Genomic DNA, 20,195 nt, shown 5'->3' on the forward strand with positions numbered 1-20,195 from the left:
AGGCATCACCTGGTATTCATAGTGCCCCCTAGTGGTGATAAATGCGGTTTTCCACTCGTCTCCCTTTCTGATACAAATTACGTTGTATGCACTTCTCAAATCCAGTTTTGTGTGGGTTTACAATGTACTGTAGGGATATGGAGTTCCCATACTAAACCTTGGTGAATTAAATTCACGGCAGCCCCTGAGTCGACGAGTGCAGAAAGACATTTCAGTGTATCACCAAAGGAGAGCTCACTGGGAAGAGTGTTGTGTGGGAGATTAAATATTCATGGTACTCACAATAGTCCCGGAGTCTTGATATTTCTTGCCTTTGTGAGGGCATGTGGAGTTTCGATGATTCCTTTCACAACAGTAATAACACAGTCACACCTTATGACGATGATCGTGTTCTTCATCAGAAACTCTGGTATGTGATCTGCATCAGTTCAGGAGCTTCGGGGCATGCCTGGACTTGACTTTGGACTGATGGTTGTGACTTGGAGCTAATCCTTGAACGTGGTGAATCATGCAGTAAACTATCAATCCTTACTGCCAACAAAATGAATTCAGTAAGTGTTGCATCCTTACCCTTACGTGCGAGTTTGGCCTGCAGATTGTAGTTCAGTCCCTCTCTGAACACAGTCTTGAGTGCAATCTCATTCCATCCACTTTGGGCTGCTAATGTCCTGAAGTGTATGGCAAAGTCAGCTACAGAACGTGAACCCTGGCGTACATGAAGCAGCTAAACAGAGACATTTTTACCCCCCTCTGGGTATTCAAACATGTCATGGACCTGGAAAGCAAAGTAATCAAAAGACGGGGAAAAACACAAGGCAAACAATAGTGAATCATGACATAACTCCTGACGCCCAAGGAAGGCTGGTAAGGGAGGCAGGGCCAAGATGGAGCTGGAGACCAAAGAGGCCAGAGCAGATCAGGCGGAAGGCCACGAGACCAAGGAGACCAGAGCAGATCAGGTGGACAGCCAGAAGACCAAGGAGACCAGAGCAGATCAGGCGGACGGCCAGGAGACCCAGGAGACCAGAGCAGATCAGGTGGACGGCCAGGAGACCCAGAAGACCAGAGCAGATCAGGCGGACAGCCAGGAGGCCCAGGAGACCAGAGCAGATCAGGTGGACGGCCAGGAGACCCAGAAGACCAGAGCAGATCAGGCGAAGGACCAGCAGACCCAGGAGACCACCTCAGGGTAGAGACTGGATCAGGAAGCCTAGTTGGTGGCCACAGGGCTAAAACAGGGTCAGGAGGCCTGGGTGGTGACCACAGGGTCAAGATAGGGTCAGGAGGCCTGGGAGGCGGCCACAGACTAGAGACTGGAGCTGTGGAAGACTCTGAGGGCAGAGCCGTGGCAGGCAGAGCCGTGGGAGGCTTGAGGGGCGAAGCCGTGACAGGCAGAGCCGTGGGAGGTTCGAGGGGTGGAGCCGTGGAAGTCGGAGCCATAGGAGGCTCAAGGGGCGAAGCCATGGAAGGCGGAGCCATGGGAGGCTCGAGACAAAGAGTATTGGATGACTGGGAAATGACCAGCTGTTCCCAGTTGTTTTTACCTGTCTTCCATTACCTCATTTATCCTTGTGTATATAATGTTCATAAATATATGATGTCTGCTCTGTCTTTGTCAGTTTCTCTCCCGTTCATTTACCTAGTTCCCATTGTAAATGTTTTGATTGTTTTATTCCCCAGTTCTATGTTCTGCCATTTTCTTGAGTTTTCTATGTTAATTTATACCACACTTTGTTTCTTAATTAAACTTCTTAAGCCACACCTAGATCCTGCTCTTGTGTTTCCTCCCCTTTCTTGTGATCCTCCCTTCGAAACGTTACAGAACAACTGACAAAGACAGAGCAGACATCAGGGGATTATATACACAAGGATAAATGAGGTAATGGAAGACAGGTGAAAACAAATGGGAACAGCTGGTAGTGATGAGAGCAGTGTATTATGGGGAATGTAGTCTGGGGAAACGATAGTGAATCATGTCATGGGGCAAAACACAAGGTAAACAATAGTGAATCATGACATAGGTAAATGAACGGGAGAGAAACACATAACAACTGATTGGATTGGTCAAGTCTGACTGGTCAAGTCTGGTGTTTCTATACAAATTTTGTGAGACAAAATTACACAACGGAAGATAATCTTTAAGACAAACTCCAGCCAATAGGCAGAATAAACATAAAGAACATGTAGATTCATCCACATAACTGTCCCGAAGATGTGTTCCTCCACAAAACAAGCTCCAGCCACTAGCGTAACCAGCAAAAAAAAAAAAAAAATCAGTTCAGTTTCCTCGGACGGTCAAGTGAATGCTCAGTGAGTCGGTCCACCTGGCTGAAACGTGAGTACCACAAAATAACTTAGTCCATTGACTTTATGAAGGACATCACTTGCTGGGGACATGTAAATATTTTGTGGCCATCCTTAGCATCTATTCTCAATTTGGCCGGGAACATCAGTGCAAAAGCGACCTTCCTTTGATGTAAGAGTTTCTGCATTCCTTGAATCGATCACATTTCTCTCATGTCGAATTTCGCAAAGTCTGGGAACAAGAAAATGCTTTGGTTCTTCCAAGAAAGCCTTCCTTTACTCCTCGCCTCGCGTAACACGAGATCTTTATCGGATTATCTCATACATTTGGCCAGAATTGATCGGGGCCTGTCTCCCTCAGCAGATCACCAGCTTATGGCCTGTTATGACTCGGGAAGAGCCCGTCCAGGAATTTCACCATATCCCAACCTTCTTTGTCCTCAGGAACTCCAACAATTCGGACATTATTCCACCGGTTACGATTTTCCAAGTCCTCCAACTTCTCCCAGATATGCTCCAAATCCACCTTCGCTAGCGGATTAGCAGCTAATTCCCTCTCCGTAACTCTTGTAACCACCTCAGTTAATTTCATCTCCATGGCAGTGATCGATCGACGTATTACAGCAAGATCCTCCATGTCAGCAACGACCTTCGTCAGCATTGCCGGCATGTTCAACAATTCTCGTCGAATTTCCCTCACCTCTACGGCCAAACCGGCTCCCGGGCATGCAGCCTGCTGCTCAGGGGTGTCAGCTTGAGCACGTAAGTGTCTTTTAATGTCTCCAGAGGATTTTGAATTCTTTCCCATATTGTCTTCTTAGAACAGTTAAGGATCAAGGTGTGTCGATTCTCACCAGTTTATGACATAAAAAGTATTAAAACTAGCAAAGTGCACAGAGCTCGCTAACCACACATCCGAACCTCGCATGGCGTCATGTGACTCCCCTATGTTAGAACATGTTTGATAGTTAATGCATTAATTAACATTAGGGAATAAACTAAATCAAATAGGCTTTATAATAAAGAATGTGTGAAGTATTTCAGCCTTGAATTAAACATGCATATTTAATATTGTCATAATTTAAATATTTTATACATTTAGCTGTCTGCAGTTTCGCCACAAACATCATTGAATGACGCAGTATAATTCCGAAATTTTTTAAATGTACATAAAAAACGTAGAAAAACACACTAATAATAATGATCACCAATAATTTTATCTCAAACCATTTTACGTTATTCTCTGTCTCTTTCATTTCATACTCAACCTACCACTCTATTTACTTGTCATCCAGACCACAGAAATAGAAAAGGTGGTCTTTATGTTGCTGGATCCATATTTGTTTTTGTTTTATATATTTCTCAGTATTTTTCATGGTTACTTTGTGTTTCATCAGAACTCAAAATCAAAATTCAAAATGATGATAATTGGATCATCATCATCATCATCAACGTCGTTGTTAATAATAGTCATTTGTTTTGTTCATTTTTCCGTGGACATTTGTGCATGTAAACATTCAATCATTTGTTGTGTGAACTAATCTAGATAGTTCGCTACATTTCTGCTCGGAACTATAGTGTGTGGAGAGTTTGTTTCTGGTGGGGCACTTAAAAGGGGCGCTCTGTAGGTGTTGGCTGGCTGCCTTGCTACTATTTCCTATCGTTATGCTGACATTTTTAATCTACAATTATTGGTTGTTTTGTTGGACTGAACAAAGTCAGATTGTTCATAATATCCATTTTGACGACGTTATGTGCAGTATTTGAAATAAATTTGTTATTTGAACGTGCTAAGTGCTAGCATTTCTGATTTGACATCAGGAGAGATAGAGCCAAAACACACCTTATAAATAATGTAAAAAAGTGTCTTGTATGTCTTAACAGGTATGTTTGTTTTTTCTTTTGAGTCTGTATATGTTTTAAAATAGATTTCATTAATTTAAAGCATCTTGGTGGAAGACTGATATTTGTCTTTCAGTATTGATGTATTTTTATTTATTTTTTTCACATTAAAGGTGTTTTTCCCTTTAAATGTTGTGTTTTTAATGTCATATATGCTGGTGGATTTGCATTTTCAAATAAGCAGATCTTTAAAAAAAATCTTGGTCTTTATTTCACTTGTGCAAAAGATTAAGGATCACCTTAGTGCATGTTTATTAAATGATTTGTTAATGCAGCATAATGTCATGACTTTACTTAGAGGGGCACATTATTACTAACTCATTATTAACTACCCATAATCCCATGACTTGTTAATGCATCATCATGTCATGACTTTACTTTGAGGGGCACATCATTATTAACTCATTGTTAACTACTCATGAACTATCATCAACTGATGTCTTGTTGATACAGCAGCATGTCATGGCTTTACTTGGTGGGGCACATCATTATAAACTTACTATCAACTACACATGTACTACACTAGTATTCATCCCAGTTAAATCACATATTGTTTAGCATCATTTGGTTTGTCATGAGGTAAAAGCTGAGATGAAGACATGGCCTGCGTATGGATGACAAATGAACCGAGTGCTAGGACCCACTGTAGTAGAGTGAGTATGAAGGGAGAGGAATGGAGAATCACACAGAACAGGTTGAGATCAATTATTATTAAGAATAATTATTGGTGGCAAACATAAAATGAAAAGTTCACCCAAAATTGAACATTCACTTATCATTTACTTACCCTCATGCCATCCCAGATGTGTATGACTCTCTTTTCTTCTGCAGAACACAAATGAAGATTTTTAGGAGAACATATCAGCTCTGTAGGTCCATAAAATAGTGAATGGTTACCAAAACCTTGAAGCTCCAAAAAGCACATAAGTGCAGCATAAAGTAATCCATCCGACTCCAGTGGTTTAATCCACGTCTTCTTAAATTGTATAACTCCTTTTTCACAATAAATTTCCTTGGCATGATATCAAACTCAATTACACTTCCTTACACCATCTAGCACTCTGTGCATGCGTCAAGCACTAGAAAGGGTAACAAGCTTGAAATCGTCATTGAGCCTAGAGACTGCAGTGGCAAGATGTACAGTGAAAAATGCATTACATTTTGGTTTATTCTCACCCAAAACTGATTGCATCACTTCAGAAGACATGGATTAAACAACTGGAGACATACAGATTACTTTTATGCTGTTTTATGTGCTTTTTGTAACTTCAAAAAATGTGGTCCCCATTTAATTCAAGGTTGAAGTACTTCACATTCTATCTAATAAAGCCTGTTTGATTTAGTTTATTCCGTAATGTTAATTAATGCATTAACTATCAAACATGTACTAACATGTAATTAAGCTGACTGTTATTAATGCATGAATTCATATGACTCATGTTGTAGTTAATGTTAGCTCTTCATTAGTTCCTGATTAGTCCATTCCTTAACTCATCATTAATTTATGCGGAAGTAACTATTAATTCAGGTATTAATTCATGATTATTCATGTACTGTTATTATAAAGTGTTACCATAATTGTATTATTCACAAGCATTTGTGCACTAGTGTTCTAAATATGTCTAGCCTGCATGATTCCCCATAGTGAGTTTTTGATACCGCTTTAAAAAAATGCTATGATAAACATTTCCTCATAAACAATTTATATTTTTACTGTAGTGTAAGCATGGTAACACCATAGTTAATGTTTGCTACATAAAATAAACATGTTGTTGAAAAGACAAGTTGTGTGAGCAGTGGTTTGTGTGAACTGTGAATATAATGACACGCGCATATGCATTCCATTCAGAAGTGATCTCTATGTCCTATTCCCTTCGAAGACTTTACCATCTACTGTGAGAGGTTTGGAGGGCTAAAAGGTGTGGGGCTCAAAAATAAGGCTAATTCGGAACTCACTTTTTAAGCAATTTTTATTGGAAATTCAGTCTGAAGCGATCTTACAGCAGACAATCATGATTGTTCTCCCTTCAAAGTCTTTGGAGCTTAAGGCCAGTCTCTCTCTGAGCAGGCAAGGAAGCAGATTTGAATCTCTTTAGTTTGATTATGTCAACTTTTGAACTGTGTAAGCAGTTTTTTCCCCCGTCTTCATCACAGGGGAAACGCCAACGTCAAAAGCCAATCGTGTGAACAATAGAGAATGAACGGCAGCCAGAGAATTTGATTGTCTTGAGATTTTACATTTAAGCAAATTAAACCTCAGCATTCAATTTGTTTTATATCTGTATGTATAGTGTCTCATAATGCATTATTGGCAATATACACTTAAGTTTATCTTGACAATAAAGCTTGATCTGAATTGAATCAGTCCATTTGATCCTTTCATCACCCAGTGATTTTATGGCATTTATACATAGACCTATATCAAATATTTATACCTATATAAAAGTGTTTCAAATTTTAAAAACTCATCCTGCAAATAAATAAATGAATATATAAATAAATGAACATTTCACCATGTACATATTTAAATAATTCAAATAAATGCTGACTAACTGATTTCTTGCGTGTTCTTTGAGACAAAATATAAAGTAAATATATTTATGATTATATTTTAATGTTTGTTTTAATGTACCATAATTAAGTGTGATCCATTACAGAAAACTGTGTGAGTAATTAGTTATTTGTTTTATTTTTATCGATTTACAGCCTTAGTTCACAATACATTGGTTTAACTTTTTATTTGCATATTTAGTTGGGGATAGTACCCAATTACTGAATCCATATGATATTAAATGGAATTTGAGTATTTAGTGGATCACAGTGTTCTGTATGACATTGAACCTGATCTACGTATGATGTCACTGCTGCTGGTTTCTCATACAAATACCAGAGAGACAACATTCTTTGTCCTCTCAGTCGGCCTTCCTTCCAATGTCCAGCATACACTGAGGTTCATTTGCAAGAGTCTGTAGCTGTTTGATTAGTCATTCCTGGCAGGAAGCAGAGGGTGGATCAACAATACACTCCCTGCCTATCTCACTCCTGTGGCTTTTTTTTAATTTTCACCTAAGTTCAGGCCAGGCAGACTTTACAATTTCGCAGAGAGAGAAAAACAAGTGGGCGTGTTTGTTTTTGCAAGAGAAATGAACAGAGAGAAAGAAAGAAACAAGAAAAACAGCATAGAAATAGTTGAAAATTCCAAATGGATTACAATGATAGACAGTACATGATAGTTTTGTCTCATACTCTGATTGATATAGGCATGCTTTACATTAATGTTCTGTGTTTGCTGTCACTCCATTTAGGGCTGAATGATAAATCTAAATAAAATCGAAATTGCAATATGACAAAGTCCAATTATCAAACCGCGAGAGCTGCGATTGAATTTAATAAATAGTCTGAATGCATTGCTGGCTGTGCTTTTGTCTGTGGGGTGTAGTGTTTTTAAAAAAAATACATGTAAATGAGGTCATTGTATTATATATGTTCATTTCTGAGCGTTTCTGTGCTCAATACACAAATTCTATCTGGTGCCCTGAGTGACAGATGTTCTCTTAGTTCGGTTCGGTGTGCTTATGTGCACTGATTACACTGCTCCAGATTCACTTTAATTGCACATTTGCATTTCATGTATGTTTGGCTGCTACAGTTTACTAAACAAATATAAAATAACCCCATGACACAAGGTTTTTGTTGACAAAAAGGGAGATGAGAGCATTTCACTGCATTAAAAGGCTGTTGTCAACTCAACTACAAACAACAGAAACTTCAGTTCTTACAGTTTTCCGCCAAAATAAAAGCTTCTGCAAAAATAAAGGCTTGAGGGTTTAACCGGACTGCATAGCAATAGACAGTAGAGCATGGGCAAAGTATGCTTTAATTTTGGTTAAAAATAATCTCATAAACTTTTTTTTTTTTATGTTTATCAAATATAAATTGCAAAACTTTTCAAAACAATCACAGTTCAATTTTTTTGTCCAAATCGTTTAGCCCTAACTCCATTGCATTCCTGCATATTGAGCAGCTTACCCTGCATACGTTGTATTATGTATATATTATGTACTATATACACCATTGCAATTGTCTCTTTGTTTCCACTTGTAAAGTACTTAAGCATCTGTATTTTGTGTATCATCATGTGTACATTGTGTACTATGAGTAATAGTATTTGGTTTTTATATTGTGCATAATGTGTACACTGTACATACTATATATCGTGTATGTGTACATTGTGGTCTTATATCTGTTACTACACCACTGCTTTGTTTTTGTAGCATGCAGGCTTCATACCAAAACAGACATACAATGTGACCAGTGTAGTCTGACAGCAAACACAGAACATTAATGTAAAGCATGCCTATATCGATCAGAGTATGAAACAAAAGTATCATGTCTATCATTGCAATCCATTTGGAATTTTCAACTATTTCTATGTTGTTTTTCTTGTTTCTTTCTTTCTCTCTGTTAGTTTCTCTTGCAAAAAACAAACACGCCCACTTGTTTTTCTCTCTCTGCGAAATTGTAAATGACTCTTACGAGCCTGTTCCTTTAATGAAATCGCAAAAACTCACAAAATACATGAGTTATCAGTTTGAATCAGCCTAACGAACTCAGCGGGCTCCCCACTGCAAAAACAGAATTCTGTAGAAAACACTAATATACAGTATTTGATATAGATATATAGCTACTGTAGATCATTGTACTTGTACATGTATGAAATAGATGAGCATGATATATGTATATAACATGAAAAAAAAAAAAAAAAACTGGTAACGTTATAATACATTTACATTATTACATAAACACAGTGGCAAATTCTCAAAGCCTTCTCTGCTGGCCTAACATGCCGAATACATAAATATTTTTTCATCCTTTCATTCTCATTCATCTTTTTGCCTATGTATTTTCAATCGCTTTGCACTTCTTATTCATCTCCAAATGAATAGGGAAAAATGAAAAGTTTATCCAATCAGAATTTATTCCTTGATGCTTACAAGCGAAGCGTGATGGCTGTTACACAAATCGTATGCCCGAAGCCGACTTCATTAGCAGAAGCAGTGTGTGAGTCTGAGCTCCACCCCGTTAAGCCTTCAGAATTTCTACAGAATCCCTCAACAGTGCAGTGAATAGGCATCTAAAATCAGATTATCAGATTCATCAGCCAATCAGATTTATTTGTTCTTGGTGGGTGTGGTCTTTAGGATATCTCCCAGTGGAGGCCTTCTAGCTGGCCTTGATTTACACAATCACTCTTTAAGTGATGTACGTAATTCAAAAGCGGAGAGCGCGAGATATACAGTATATCTAACAAATCGGCTGTCATCACTGCAGCTATTGCCATTGAGAAAGGTATCCTTATGGATTTAAAAACCTGAGATGTAAACATTAAAGGAGGGCTGATTTTCACTTTAAATAAACTGGTAAGTGCTTTCTGCATTATAGCAACATCAGGAGATTTCTAAGTGTAAACTGGGCTGGCCTGAGCATTCAGTGTCGTTTCAAGTTTTGAAAAGTAATTGTGTACCCTGATAAATCAAAATGTATTGCAAGCAACATTTAAATCGCAAATATTATTAGATAGCTTTTTCCTGGTATTAGACCTTCTTGGTTTTGGCTTTCATGCTTGAATGTGTTAAAATGTCAATTGGTATTATTAGTTGGCTGCAATGTAATGTATGATATCCACTGGCTTAGGGTGTCTTACTATTTGAGAAACAGCGTTGGCATGAATTGCACTGAAGGCCTAGACTTAAAATGCACGGGCCGACACTGCATAAACATTATCAATACATACATAAACATTAACAAACATTATAGAGTTGTTCCATTATGACGTCAATTTGTAGGACAACTTGATAGACTTAAGGCCCAAACATACTATACACAAGTACTTGAATGCAGAAGCACCTCTGCTACGCAAGCACGATTTCATGCGTTGCATTGTGAAATGTGTCAGCGCTCAATTCATAACCCTATGCAAGTACGCGCTGCATTCTCAGCATTGCCGCAAGGGGCGCTAGAGCGGATTTTCGTCTTTCAATCAGCAATTGTCATGGCGGACTCAGGCAGCAATTTGAGTTGAATCTTTTCGAAAAATATATAAGAATTTTTGTCCCCAGTCCATTCAAAGAACTTATTTTTTTCTCTGTGTCTCTCCCCACTCCTCAACTATTGACTCATCTACCACATCCGGGCTGCATCCGAAAACATAGGCAGCTAACTTTCTGCCTAATCAGTTAATGGATTAACTGACAGCTGTTTTGAATGAATGGAACTCTTAAGGAAACTGGTCTCTGAACAGTTTGAAAAGCACCTTATTTTCATCCTGCCTCCGAATACAGTCTCCGAAGGCACCATTTTCCTGGTTTCGGACGCAGCACCGGTTTCGTGGTCGCACCTAAAAGATCTATTGCCCCCTTGTGGTCTGAGGTTTGTAACTGCCAGAGCAAGCAAGAGCACACGTAATGTATGAACAAAGGAACCACGCGTTGGCCATGTGTTGGCCAAGTGCTCACGTCTGCATTTGCATACTTGCGTGAAATATGTTTTGGGCTTTATTCTCCATATGTTCCCTCTGGAATTTCAGTGGGTTTTCAGAATGGCAGATTCCAATTTATGAGTAAAATAATGTCAGTAGTAAACATTACTTGAAGAGACTTTCCTGTACTAAAACATAAATTATACACAGTCACCGCTTTAAAGACTTAGTGATTATATTAAGTATACAATCACCCCCAATCTTTTTTTCCCCAAACTGTTGTATTTTTGCATTAGAAGACAATGGTTGCATTTCAGAGTTACTAAGTGAATCACCACTTTCATCAGCCATGTTGAATTTATGTTGTCATAAAAATTAAAATTAAAATTAAAAACATATCATGGGCAAAGGTCAAAGAAAATGACCCATGACACCCATGTAACATCACACCCTTAATGGATAAAAATCTTTTGGTTTAAAGATTGTTCACACTTTTGGATGATCTTCCCAGGACTAATTGTGCCACATCCCTCTAAACATTTAAGACTGACAGAATTAGGACAGTCTTTTATATTACCCAATAGGCCTTTATTTAATAAACTTAACTCAGAAATATTGCAAGTTCATAATAATTTCAAAATGTACGCTGCAGCACTTTGGTATCCCTCAAGGCAGGAATAAGCTCCTGACTCAAAGATATTAAAAACAAACATTATTCTTCATAATTGACAAAGGACTGACATAAACAGATGTTTTCTGCTCTGCAAACAAGACCAAAGTTATTCCTGCAAGCACAACACTAAATTTAGAGTTTGCACCATCTATTGGTTGTTAGACTCATGCAGCGCCAGCATTACTTTTGCGAGTCCTGCGACTTTTAGCTGATACACTCTGCTCACACCTGCCTCTGTAGTCCCCACTGGTGTTCACCCTCTGATATTTGTCCTGCTTGAGAGTAAAACTACCACAATAACTCTGAATTGCCAAAAAAAATGGCATAGTTTATAAATGACGTTTTTACTGTAGTGGTGCTTGCCTATGCAAAAGTCACATCCACTATGCTAGGGTGTCATGGGTGGTTGCCAGAGCATTAATAAGTGGTGGCAAGGAATTCTGGGTGGTTGCTAGGTGGTTGCTTATTGGCCATATTGGCCCCTTTTTTTACACCCATTGTATAATTTGCCAAACAAAATTGTAAGTTTGGTCACATAGAAAAGTAATAGTCCACCTCTACTCAACAAGCCACATGATTTGAGGTAACATTTATGTCTGTAGTGTACATGGTGCAAGTTATGTGACAAAGTATAGTATAATACTAAAGGCTGATTTATGCAACTGTGTCGAACCTACAGCTCTGGCTCTGTGTAGTGGCCAACGCATTGGTTTGCATTTATAGGTCTGCGTTGGTGTGTCTGCATCGTTCTGTGAGTACACAGCCAAAATGCTAACTATATTTTTCATAAATAAAAAAAAAAAAAAAAAAAATGCAAGCTATTTAATTTCTGGATTGAAAAGTATTAAATTATTGTAGCATCAAAAAGGAGTTCAAAGTATGTGAACATGTTGAAATTTAGGTACATATTATTGATTATACATGTTTCCTGCATTTCAGGAAGAAACAATTGAAGAAATTAATGTACGCTTGCTCTTGAGTCACTTAAATAATAATACATAAATATTTTGGCATGCTTTTGATGTTCCGTGCTGAAAAAGAAATCATAAAATTAATAACTACTCGCCTGAATAACTCAACATTTCCATAGGTTTCCATAACTTATAAAATATGATTATTTACTTTACACATACTGTCAAACTGTCAAATCATTGTGCTGGTCGGAAAGTTCACGAGTAGAATACAAAGCATATTATTTCAGTCATATATCCAATTATTATCAAGTAAAGGCTCAGAGAAAAAAAGCTTTTGGAGTTTAAAAGCTGTAAACACATATCTTTTGTCACGTTTTGCTTGTAACTTCATAAAAAAAATTAAAAAATAAATAAAAAAAAAATGCAGATGCTCCCTATTGAGACAGCTGATTTAATGCTCCAGAGTCCAAATACAATGTAATATAATGCATAAATATTAAAATAAACTTGGATAAAATGTGATGCTATCTCAGATGTCCTTGTTATCATCCTGGTGGGTGGTCTCTGGTTAAAGTGGACCAATCACAGCTGTTGTGGTCTGCGTCAATGTGACGCGCAGTTACATTTTTGAAGAGGTGCATGTCAGGCTATGGTGTAGGCTACGCCATAACAGCCGTAGCTACGTGTAGCCTATGCTGTAGGTTTGACGCAGAAGTATAAATCAGCCTTAAGGGGTAAACCCCTAAACCTATTAGCAGTAGTATTTTTGCTTGCCTAATCTGCCCAACAAAGGCAAAATGCTGTAACTACGACAACACTGAAACAGAAAAATGGCTTAAGGTTTTTGGTTTTAGTTTAAATTGTGTAGTTACTGAAATTTTCACACTCCGTATTCTTTAAATCCGACCACATTTGAGAAAAACCCATCTGTTTCAGGACAGGTCATAGTCAATTTCAGTTATGACAAAATGTGTAGTTAATGCATCCTGCCTTTGCACTGTAGTAATAATGAAACATGAATACCTTGCAATATTATATTTTGAAATGTTTTAAAATTAATATAGTGTTGTACTCGATAAAGACTTGTACAGATTCACCAGCCATAGACCTTATTCATGCTAGTGGAATCTTTGATTTTTATTGGGAATGACAACGAGACTGTGAGGGACAGACTTACCATGTCTTCAATGGCATGAACGGTATAAAGCTGTATAAAGTGCCTAGATCACATCTGATTTTCCATAGTTCATTTTGTCTGGAGTTCTTTGTATACTGAATGTTCTTAGAAAGATATTTTATTAATGTTTTATCCACAGAACGATCCAAAAACACTTTAAACAGCAGCACAGCCCATTGAAGAGACTGTAAGTCTATCCCTCACAGCCTCGTTGTCATTCCTTTTAAAAATCAAAGATGATGCTAGTGTGAATAAGGTCTATTGTTGTTACAATTACATCATCTTAGTTTGGCTACTGTGTTCAGTGTTATCAGTCTTACAAGCGCACTTATCTTTTCTGCTGATCTGATAAGAACGTTAAGATTCTTCCTCCTCTGTGACCTTTTCTCCCATTTCTCCCCTACAGACAGATCGACAGTATGATGCCCACCAGGCCCACCGTTCCTCAAAGCTGCCCAAGGACTCCTACCTGGTGGAGCAGGTGTTCAGTCCACATCACTTCCCTCATGCAGTCAAATCTCACGTGAAGGGCAGCCCTCTCTACACAGATTTGCGCCTGACCAGCCTTGCTGATGGAAAGCGTTCCCAGCCCTCCTGGACAATAGAAGAGTACAAACGCAACTCAGGAGACAAGAGCAAGCTCAGCCCTTTGGACTTGCAGGTGAGCACTTACCCAGGGGGCTCTAGGGGCTTTCAGCTTTGATTGCAACCTTGCCAATGTGACCCATATCTGGTCGATTTTCCTTGGTCTTTGAGTCTTTGGTGTGTGTGCTGTGTGTGGCAGGTTGTTTGCTCCCTGACAAGTTGGACTTAGCTTCAAAGGTTGAGACATATGGGAACTGGAGTCTTTCCATTTTCATTCAATCAGTGCTTCATTGTCAGTGCCACATAACAGGCAATATAGCTTTAGATCATCAGTACAGTAGGTGACCTTGTGTAGAGAAAAAAAAATCATTAATGAGCCATTTTAAATCACTCACAATATTTTCGACTCAACTGAATTTTTCATGTCCATTTATGTATTTATTTGGTATTTTAGATAATGTACATCCAACCTGTCATTATTGCAAAATAAACCCCTTCAGGATAATACAAGTCCCTTCCATTCAAATCAAGTCATTTTTATTTGTATAGCACTTTTCACAACACACATCATTTAACAGCATCTTTAAAGAGAATTGTGTTGTAACAATAAAAAATTATGTTATGTCTGTAGTGTCTTAACGTCTTCATTGAGCAGTTTAGATGAAAATGTAATTAAAAACCATGCTTTAAAAATTATCTGTCTTTAGGCCTTCAGTGAGCAAGCCAAAGGTGACTCTGGCAAGGAACCCAACACTCAATAAGATGTTAGTTAAAGCTGCACTATGAAAGAGTTTTTAGTTAAAAATGAACAAATTGCCATTACTGATTGAGTACATAAACAATCAGTGTTCAAAACAATGTCCTTACCCCGATTCACTTGCCTATACAAGTGATTTGTATATTGAGCTGTCGGGTCGGATTTGGCGCAAAATCACTAGCTTATGTTGTTCATCCTTGAGTCATTACGTCATGTCTGTAAACACAGTAAAGAAGTACCGGCTGTCACGTGTTCCGGCTGGAGAAACTGCTCCGGCTGCAGTTCAGTAAACACAGTTCAGGACAGCATCGCAACAATCTGGATGGATGTTTACCTGTTATCCGTTTGGCGAAGTTGTTTACCTGCTATAATGCTTGGATGTATTTTCCGGTAGGGTTGTTGAAGCTAAAATTGCTTGTCATGCTTTAATGAATCAAACATTACTACCGATTGCGAAGAATCTATGTTGTTGTGGGGTGTTACTGTGACATGTTTACTAATATTTATGATTCCTGAAATTGACTTCTTATAATTTTTATAGCCTATTGCATATCATTTTTATGTTAAATAAAGTACATTTTACCCCCATCATTACTGAATCCTTGTTTTATGTTTTTAGTTTAAGGTGTTATTGTGTGCATTGCATAGACGCACTATTGTAGTATTACGGCTCACTTGCATAATTGACTGAGGCTGTACAAAATAATATATAAATAATAAAGTCTCCCATTGAACTCGTATCAGCCATATCATGAGTTGCACCTCTTAAACTGGTAAGTGTAGTACAATACAAAAATTAATAGTAGATACAACACTTGAATAATCATATTAAAATATACTGGTAACTGGTGGTGATTGAGGAGAGTACCCTGTTCTCTATGTAAAAAGCATTTTGAAGGTAGTGTAAGAAAAGCGCTATAAGAGTAAAATTAATTAATTCAAAATATGTAAATAAGAGTGTTGTTTATCTTCATCAAAGCAAGTCATATTTCAGTTTTAAATGTTTAATCCTATAACATAATATCAATATGAAAATAGTCATGATCACACTCAGGTAAGCTCAAACCATGAGATTCATCCACCAGAAGAGCAGTGACAAAACACAACTGGACGTGTTCTTCCACAAATTGCTTGCAATTTTAAGTTTCAACCACAGATGGCGCTAGACAGCACAAAGTTACGTAATGCAGCTTTAATGGATCAAATACATTTAACCCTGCATCACAATTTTTGTGTGCAAAAAAAAAAAAAAAAAAAAAAATGTTTGTGAGCAGAATCTAGATGCTTGATTTCCTGAGAATGAGCTTAAAGTTCACCTTTGACCCTGGATTTAGCACTCCATTTTGAGCATGGTATTAATAATAAAGCCAGCTTGACAAAGGAGTTCCTAGAGCTTCTAGACAGATGGAAGAAGTTTTAAGGTTGGCTACACTGCATCAAATTTTAAAATATATTTTTTATGTATATGTTTGAATTGGACTGCAAAATAACAAGTGCAATTACATTGTAATCCTTTCTAAATTTTACTATTGTGATGCAAATGCATTTCTCTCAGAGGACTCAGTAGTATGGAATAACATGAGTTAGTGATAAATTAGTTTCCCTTGGCGTAAGCCCATCCTACGCGTCAGGATTCTTGCTTGAACCATCAGATCCTGCCGGAAAGCGATGACTGCAGGGAAGAGGAGCTTACTCCTTACAGCAGAACGGGACCTAATCTGGTGGTGTTGGGGTGGCAGTGGGTGAAAGCAACATGGCATAACAAGCAATGAGAGATAGCTGTGGGACATTATACAGCAAGTCATAGGCTAGATCTTGATTGGATGAGATGCCAAAATTGAATAAATGAATGGACTCAAGATGGCGCCGAGTATGGCTGCTGCGTTGTGAGCTCCGACACAACATAGTAGTGTTTTGTTTGTTTTGTTCATAATTCTTATGTTTTTTGTCTTGGATGTTGTCTGCCTAATTGTCTACGACAGACAAACACTTTTGGACATTGGTTCAGCAATTTCACACTATAAACCGGACTTCAGATTCCTCAATGCCGACCCGCTGTTTACAAACACGCAAGCGGAGCCCTTTGTCTGGGCTGCCCAACCGCAGAAACGCAAAAGGAAAAGGGGAAACAGAGCCGGCATTCTCATCAGAGTAAGACACCGCGCAAATCGACCCCCGCTACCCACTATTCTACTGGCAAATGTTCAGTCTCTGGACAACAAGCTCTGCGAGCTGAAAGCGCGGATCTCTTTCCAAAGAGAGACGAGGGACTGCTGCATTATCTGCCTTATGGAAACTTGGATGTCTGCGGAGATTCCAGACTCAGCCATTGAACCCGCGGGGTTCTCCGTGCACTGAGCGGACAGAGCGAAAGACCTCTCAGGTAAAAGCAGAGGTGGTGGAGTATGTTTTATGATCAACAAATCCTGGTGTGATCAGAGGAACGTACAGTCTATCAAGTCTTTCTGCTCTCCTGATCTGGAATTTCTCATGCTTCTGTGTCGACCATTCTGGCTACCGAGGGAATTCACAGCGGTCATTATCACTGCTGTGTACATCCCGCCACAAGCCGACACAGACCGGGCACTCAAGCAACTGTATGGGAGTATAAGTGAGCAGGAAACCGCGCACCCTGAGGCCACGTTCATTGTGACTGGGGACTTTAATAAAGCCAGTTTAAAATCAGTTGCACCAAAATACCACCAGCACATTAGTTTCAACACACGAGGGGACCAGGTTTTGGACCATTGCTACTCTCCCTTCCGGGATGGCTACAAATCCCTCCCCCGCCCACCATTTAGCAAATCGGACCACTCTTCCATTCTGCTTCTGCCCGCTTACAGGCAGAAACTGAAACAGGAAGCACCCACCCTCAGAACGATCCAGTGCTGGTCGGACCAATCAGACTCTACTATACAGGACTGTTTTGATCACACGGACTGGGAGATGTTCCGGTCCGCCTCTGATGATGACATCGAGCTTTACGCTGATAGCGTAATGTGTTTCATCAAAAAGTGCGTGGAGGACGTGGTTCTGACCAGAACAATACAGATCTATCCGAATCAGAAACCATGGATAAATAACGATGTTCGCGCGGCACCTAATGTGCGGACCTCCGCTTTTAATTCCGGGAAGGCAGAGGAGCATAAATAAGCCGGTTATGCCCTCCGAAAAACTATCAGAACCACAAAACACCAATACAGGAGCAAGATTGAAGGACAGTTTAACACCACCAACTCTAGAAGCATGTGGCAGGGAATTAACATCATCACGGACTTTAAAGGGAATAAAAGCTCCACCATGATCACCGCTGCCTCTCTCCCAGATGAGCTAAATACTTTTTATGCTCATTTTGAGGGAAATAACACCGCCCTCGCAGAGAGAGTTCTCGCGGCTGAAGCTACAGAGGTTAGTTCACTCTCCGTCTCTGTAGCGGATGTAACCCGATCCTTCTGACGGGTGAATATCCGCAAAGCCGACGGCATTCCGGGCCGCGTCATCAGAGCATGCACGAACCAGCTGGCTGGTGTTTTTACGGACATTTTCAACCTTTCCCTCTCTATGTCTGTGGTCCCCACATGCTTTAAAACATCCACCATTGTGCCTGTTCCAAAGCAATCAAAAATAACTTGCTTAAATGACTGGCATGCTGTTGCTCTGACCCCCATCATCAGCAAATGCTTTGAGTGACTAATCAGAGATTACATCTGCTCTGTGCTGCCTCTCTCTCTTGACCCGTTGCAGTTTGCTTACCGCAACAACCGCTCCACTGATGATGCCATTGCATCTACAATACACACTGCTCTCTCCCACCTGGAAAAAAAGAACACTTATGTGAGAATGCTGTTTGTAGACCACAGCTCAGCATTCAACAACATAGTGCCCTCCAAGCTAGATGAGAAACTCCAGGCTCTGGGCTTAAACAGCTCGCTGTGCAGCTGGATCCTGGACTTCCTGTCAAGCAGACGCCAGGTGGTTAGAATAGGCAGCAACATCTCCACATCACTAACCCTCAACACTGGAGCCCCACAGGGCTGTGTTCTCAGCCCACTACTGTATTCCTTGTATACACATGACTGTGTGGCAACACATAGCTCCAATGCCATCATTAAGTTTGCTGATGACACGACGGTGGTAGGTCTGATCACTGACAATGATGAAACAGCCTACAGAGAGGAGGTGCACACTCTGACACACTGGTGTCAGGAGCACAACCTCTCCCTCAACGTCAGTAAGACAAAGGAGCTTGTGGTGGACTTCAGAAGAAAAGACAGAGAACACAGTCCCATCACCATCAACGGAGCACCAGTGGAAAGAGTCAGCAGCTTCAAGTTCCTGGGTGTCCACATCACTGAGGAACTCACATTGTCCATCCACACTGAAGTCGTTGTGAAGAAGGCTCATCAGCGCCTCTTCTTCCTGAGATGGCTGAGGAAGTTTGGAATGAACCGCCACATCCTCACATGGTTCTACACCTGCACTGTAGAGAGCATCCTGACTGGCTGCATCTCCGCCTGGTACGGCAATAGCACAGCCCACAACCACAAAGCACTGCAAAGGGTGGTGCGAACTGCCAGACACATCATCGGAGGTGAGCTTCCCTCCCTCCAGGAAATATATACAAGGCGGTGTGTGAAAAAAGCTCGGAGGATCATCAGAGACTCCAGCCACCCGAGCCATGGGCTGTTCTCACTGCTACCATCAGGCAGGCGGTATCGCAGCATCAGGACCCGCACCAGCCGACTCCATGACAGCTTCTTCCCCCAAGCAATCAGACTTCTGAACTCTTGATCTCCCATGATCAAAATACATCAGCACTGCACTTTATTACCCTTACTCTTATATCTCACTGTCATAAATTATATTATTATTATATTATATTCTCTCTTAACAACTAACTATCAACCGACAGCCTGAATGTCAATACAGTACAATACTGTACATTCTATATATACTACTATATATACTTTTTTATATATTTTTATTTTTTATTTTTATTGAATAATGTGTATCTATATAGTGCGTATTGTATACTGTACAGTGTATGTTATTATTTGTATATTGTTGAGTGTAATTATGTGTATATCAGATGTTTAAATTGTGCTGTGTTAATTTGATGTTATTGTAAATTGGTATTGTCTCATCACTGTCACGACTGCTATGTTGATCGGAACTGCACCCAAGAATTTCACACACCATTGCACTTGTGTATATGGCTGTGTGACAATAAAATGATTTGATTTGATTTGATTTGACGTAACTACTACTAAGCCTCTGCAAGAATTATCACTTAGCCTTCCATTTCTTGTTCTGCGTCTGCGAGAATAAAATAAAATGTGAAAAAGATGGAACAGTAAATAAAATGCTGTGCAACCTCTTCAGCAGGGTTTAAAATGGATGCCACA

At 39.5% G+C, this 20,195-nt stretch overlaps 1 protein-coding gene across 1 annotated transcript in view; it reads left to right on the forward strand.

The window, feature by feature from the left end:
- minar1 (membrane integral NOTCH2 associated receptor 1) overlaps positions 1–20,195 on the forward strand; it is a 61,875-nt gene that overhangs the window by 23,809 nt on the left and 17,871 nt on the right. The window contains exon 3 of the mRNA XM_051711636.1: positions 13,855–14,109. Coding sequence (XP_051567596.1) covers positions 13,855–14,109 — 255 coding nt within the window. The remainder of the gene's footprint in view (positions 1–13,854; positions 14,110–20,195) is intronic.

This window comes from Myxocyprinus asiaticus, chromosome 1 (genome assembly GCF_019703515.2).
Source record: "Myxocyprinus asiaticus isolate MX2 ecotype Aquarium Trade chromosome 1, UBuf_Myxa_2, whole genome shotgun sequence".
NCBI classification, from domain to species: domain Eukaryota; kingdom Metazoa; phylum Chordata; class Actinopteri; order Cypriniformes; family Catostomidae; genus Myxocyprinus; species Myxocyprinus asiaticus.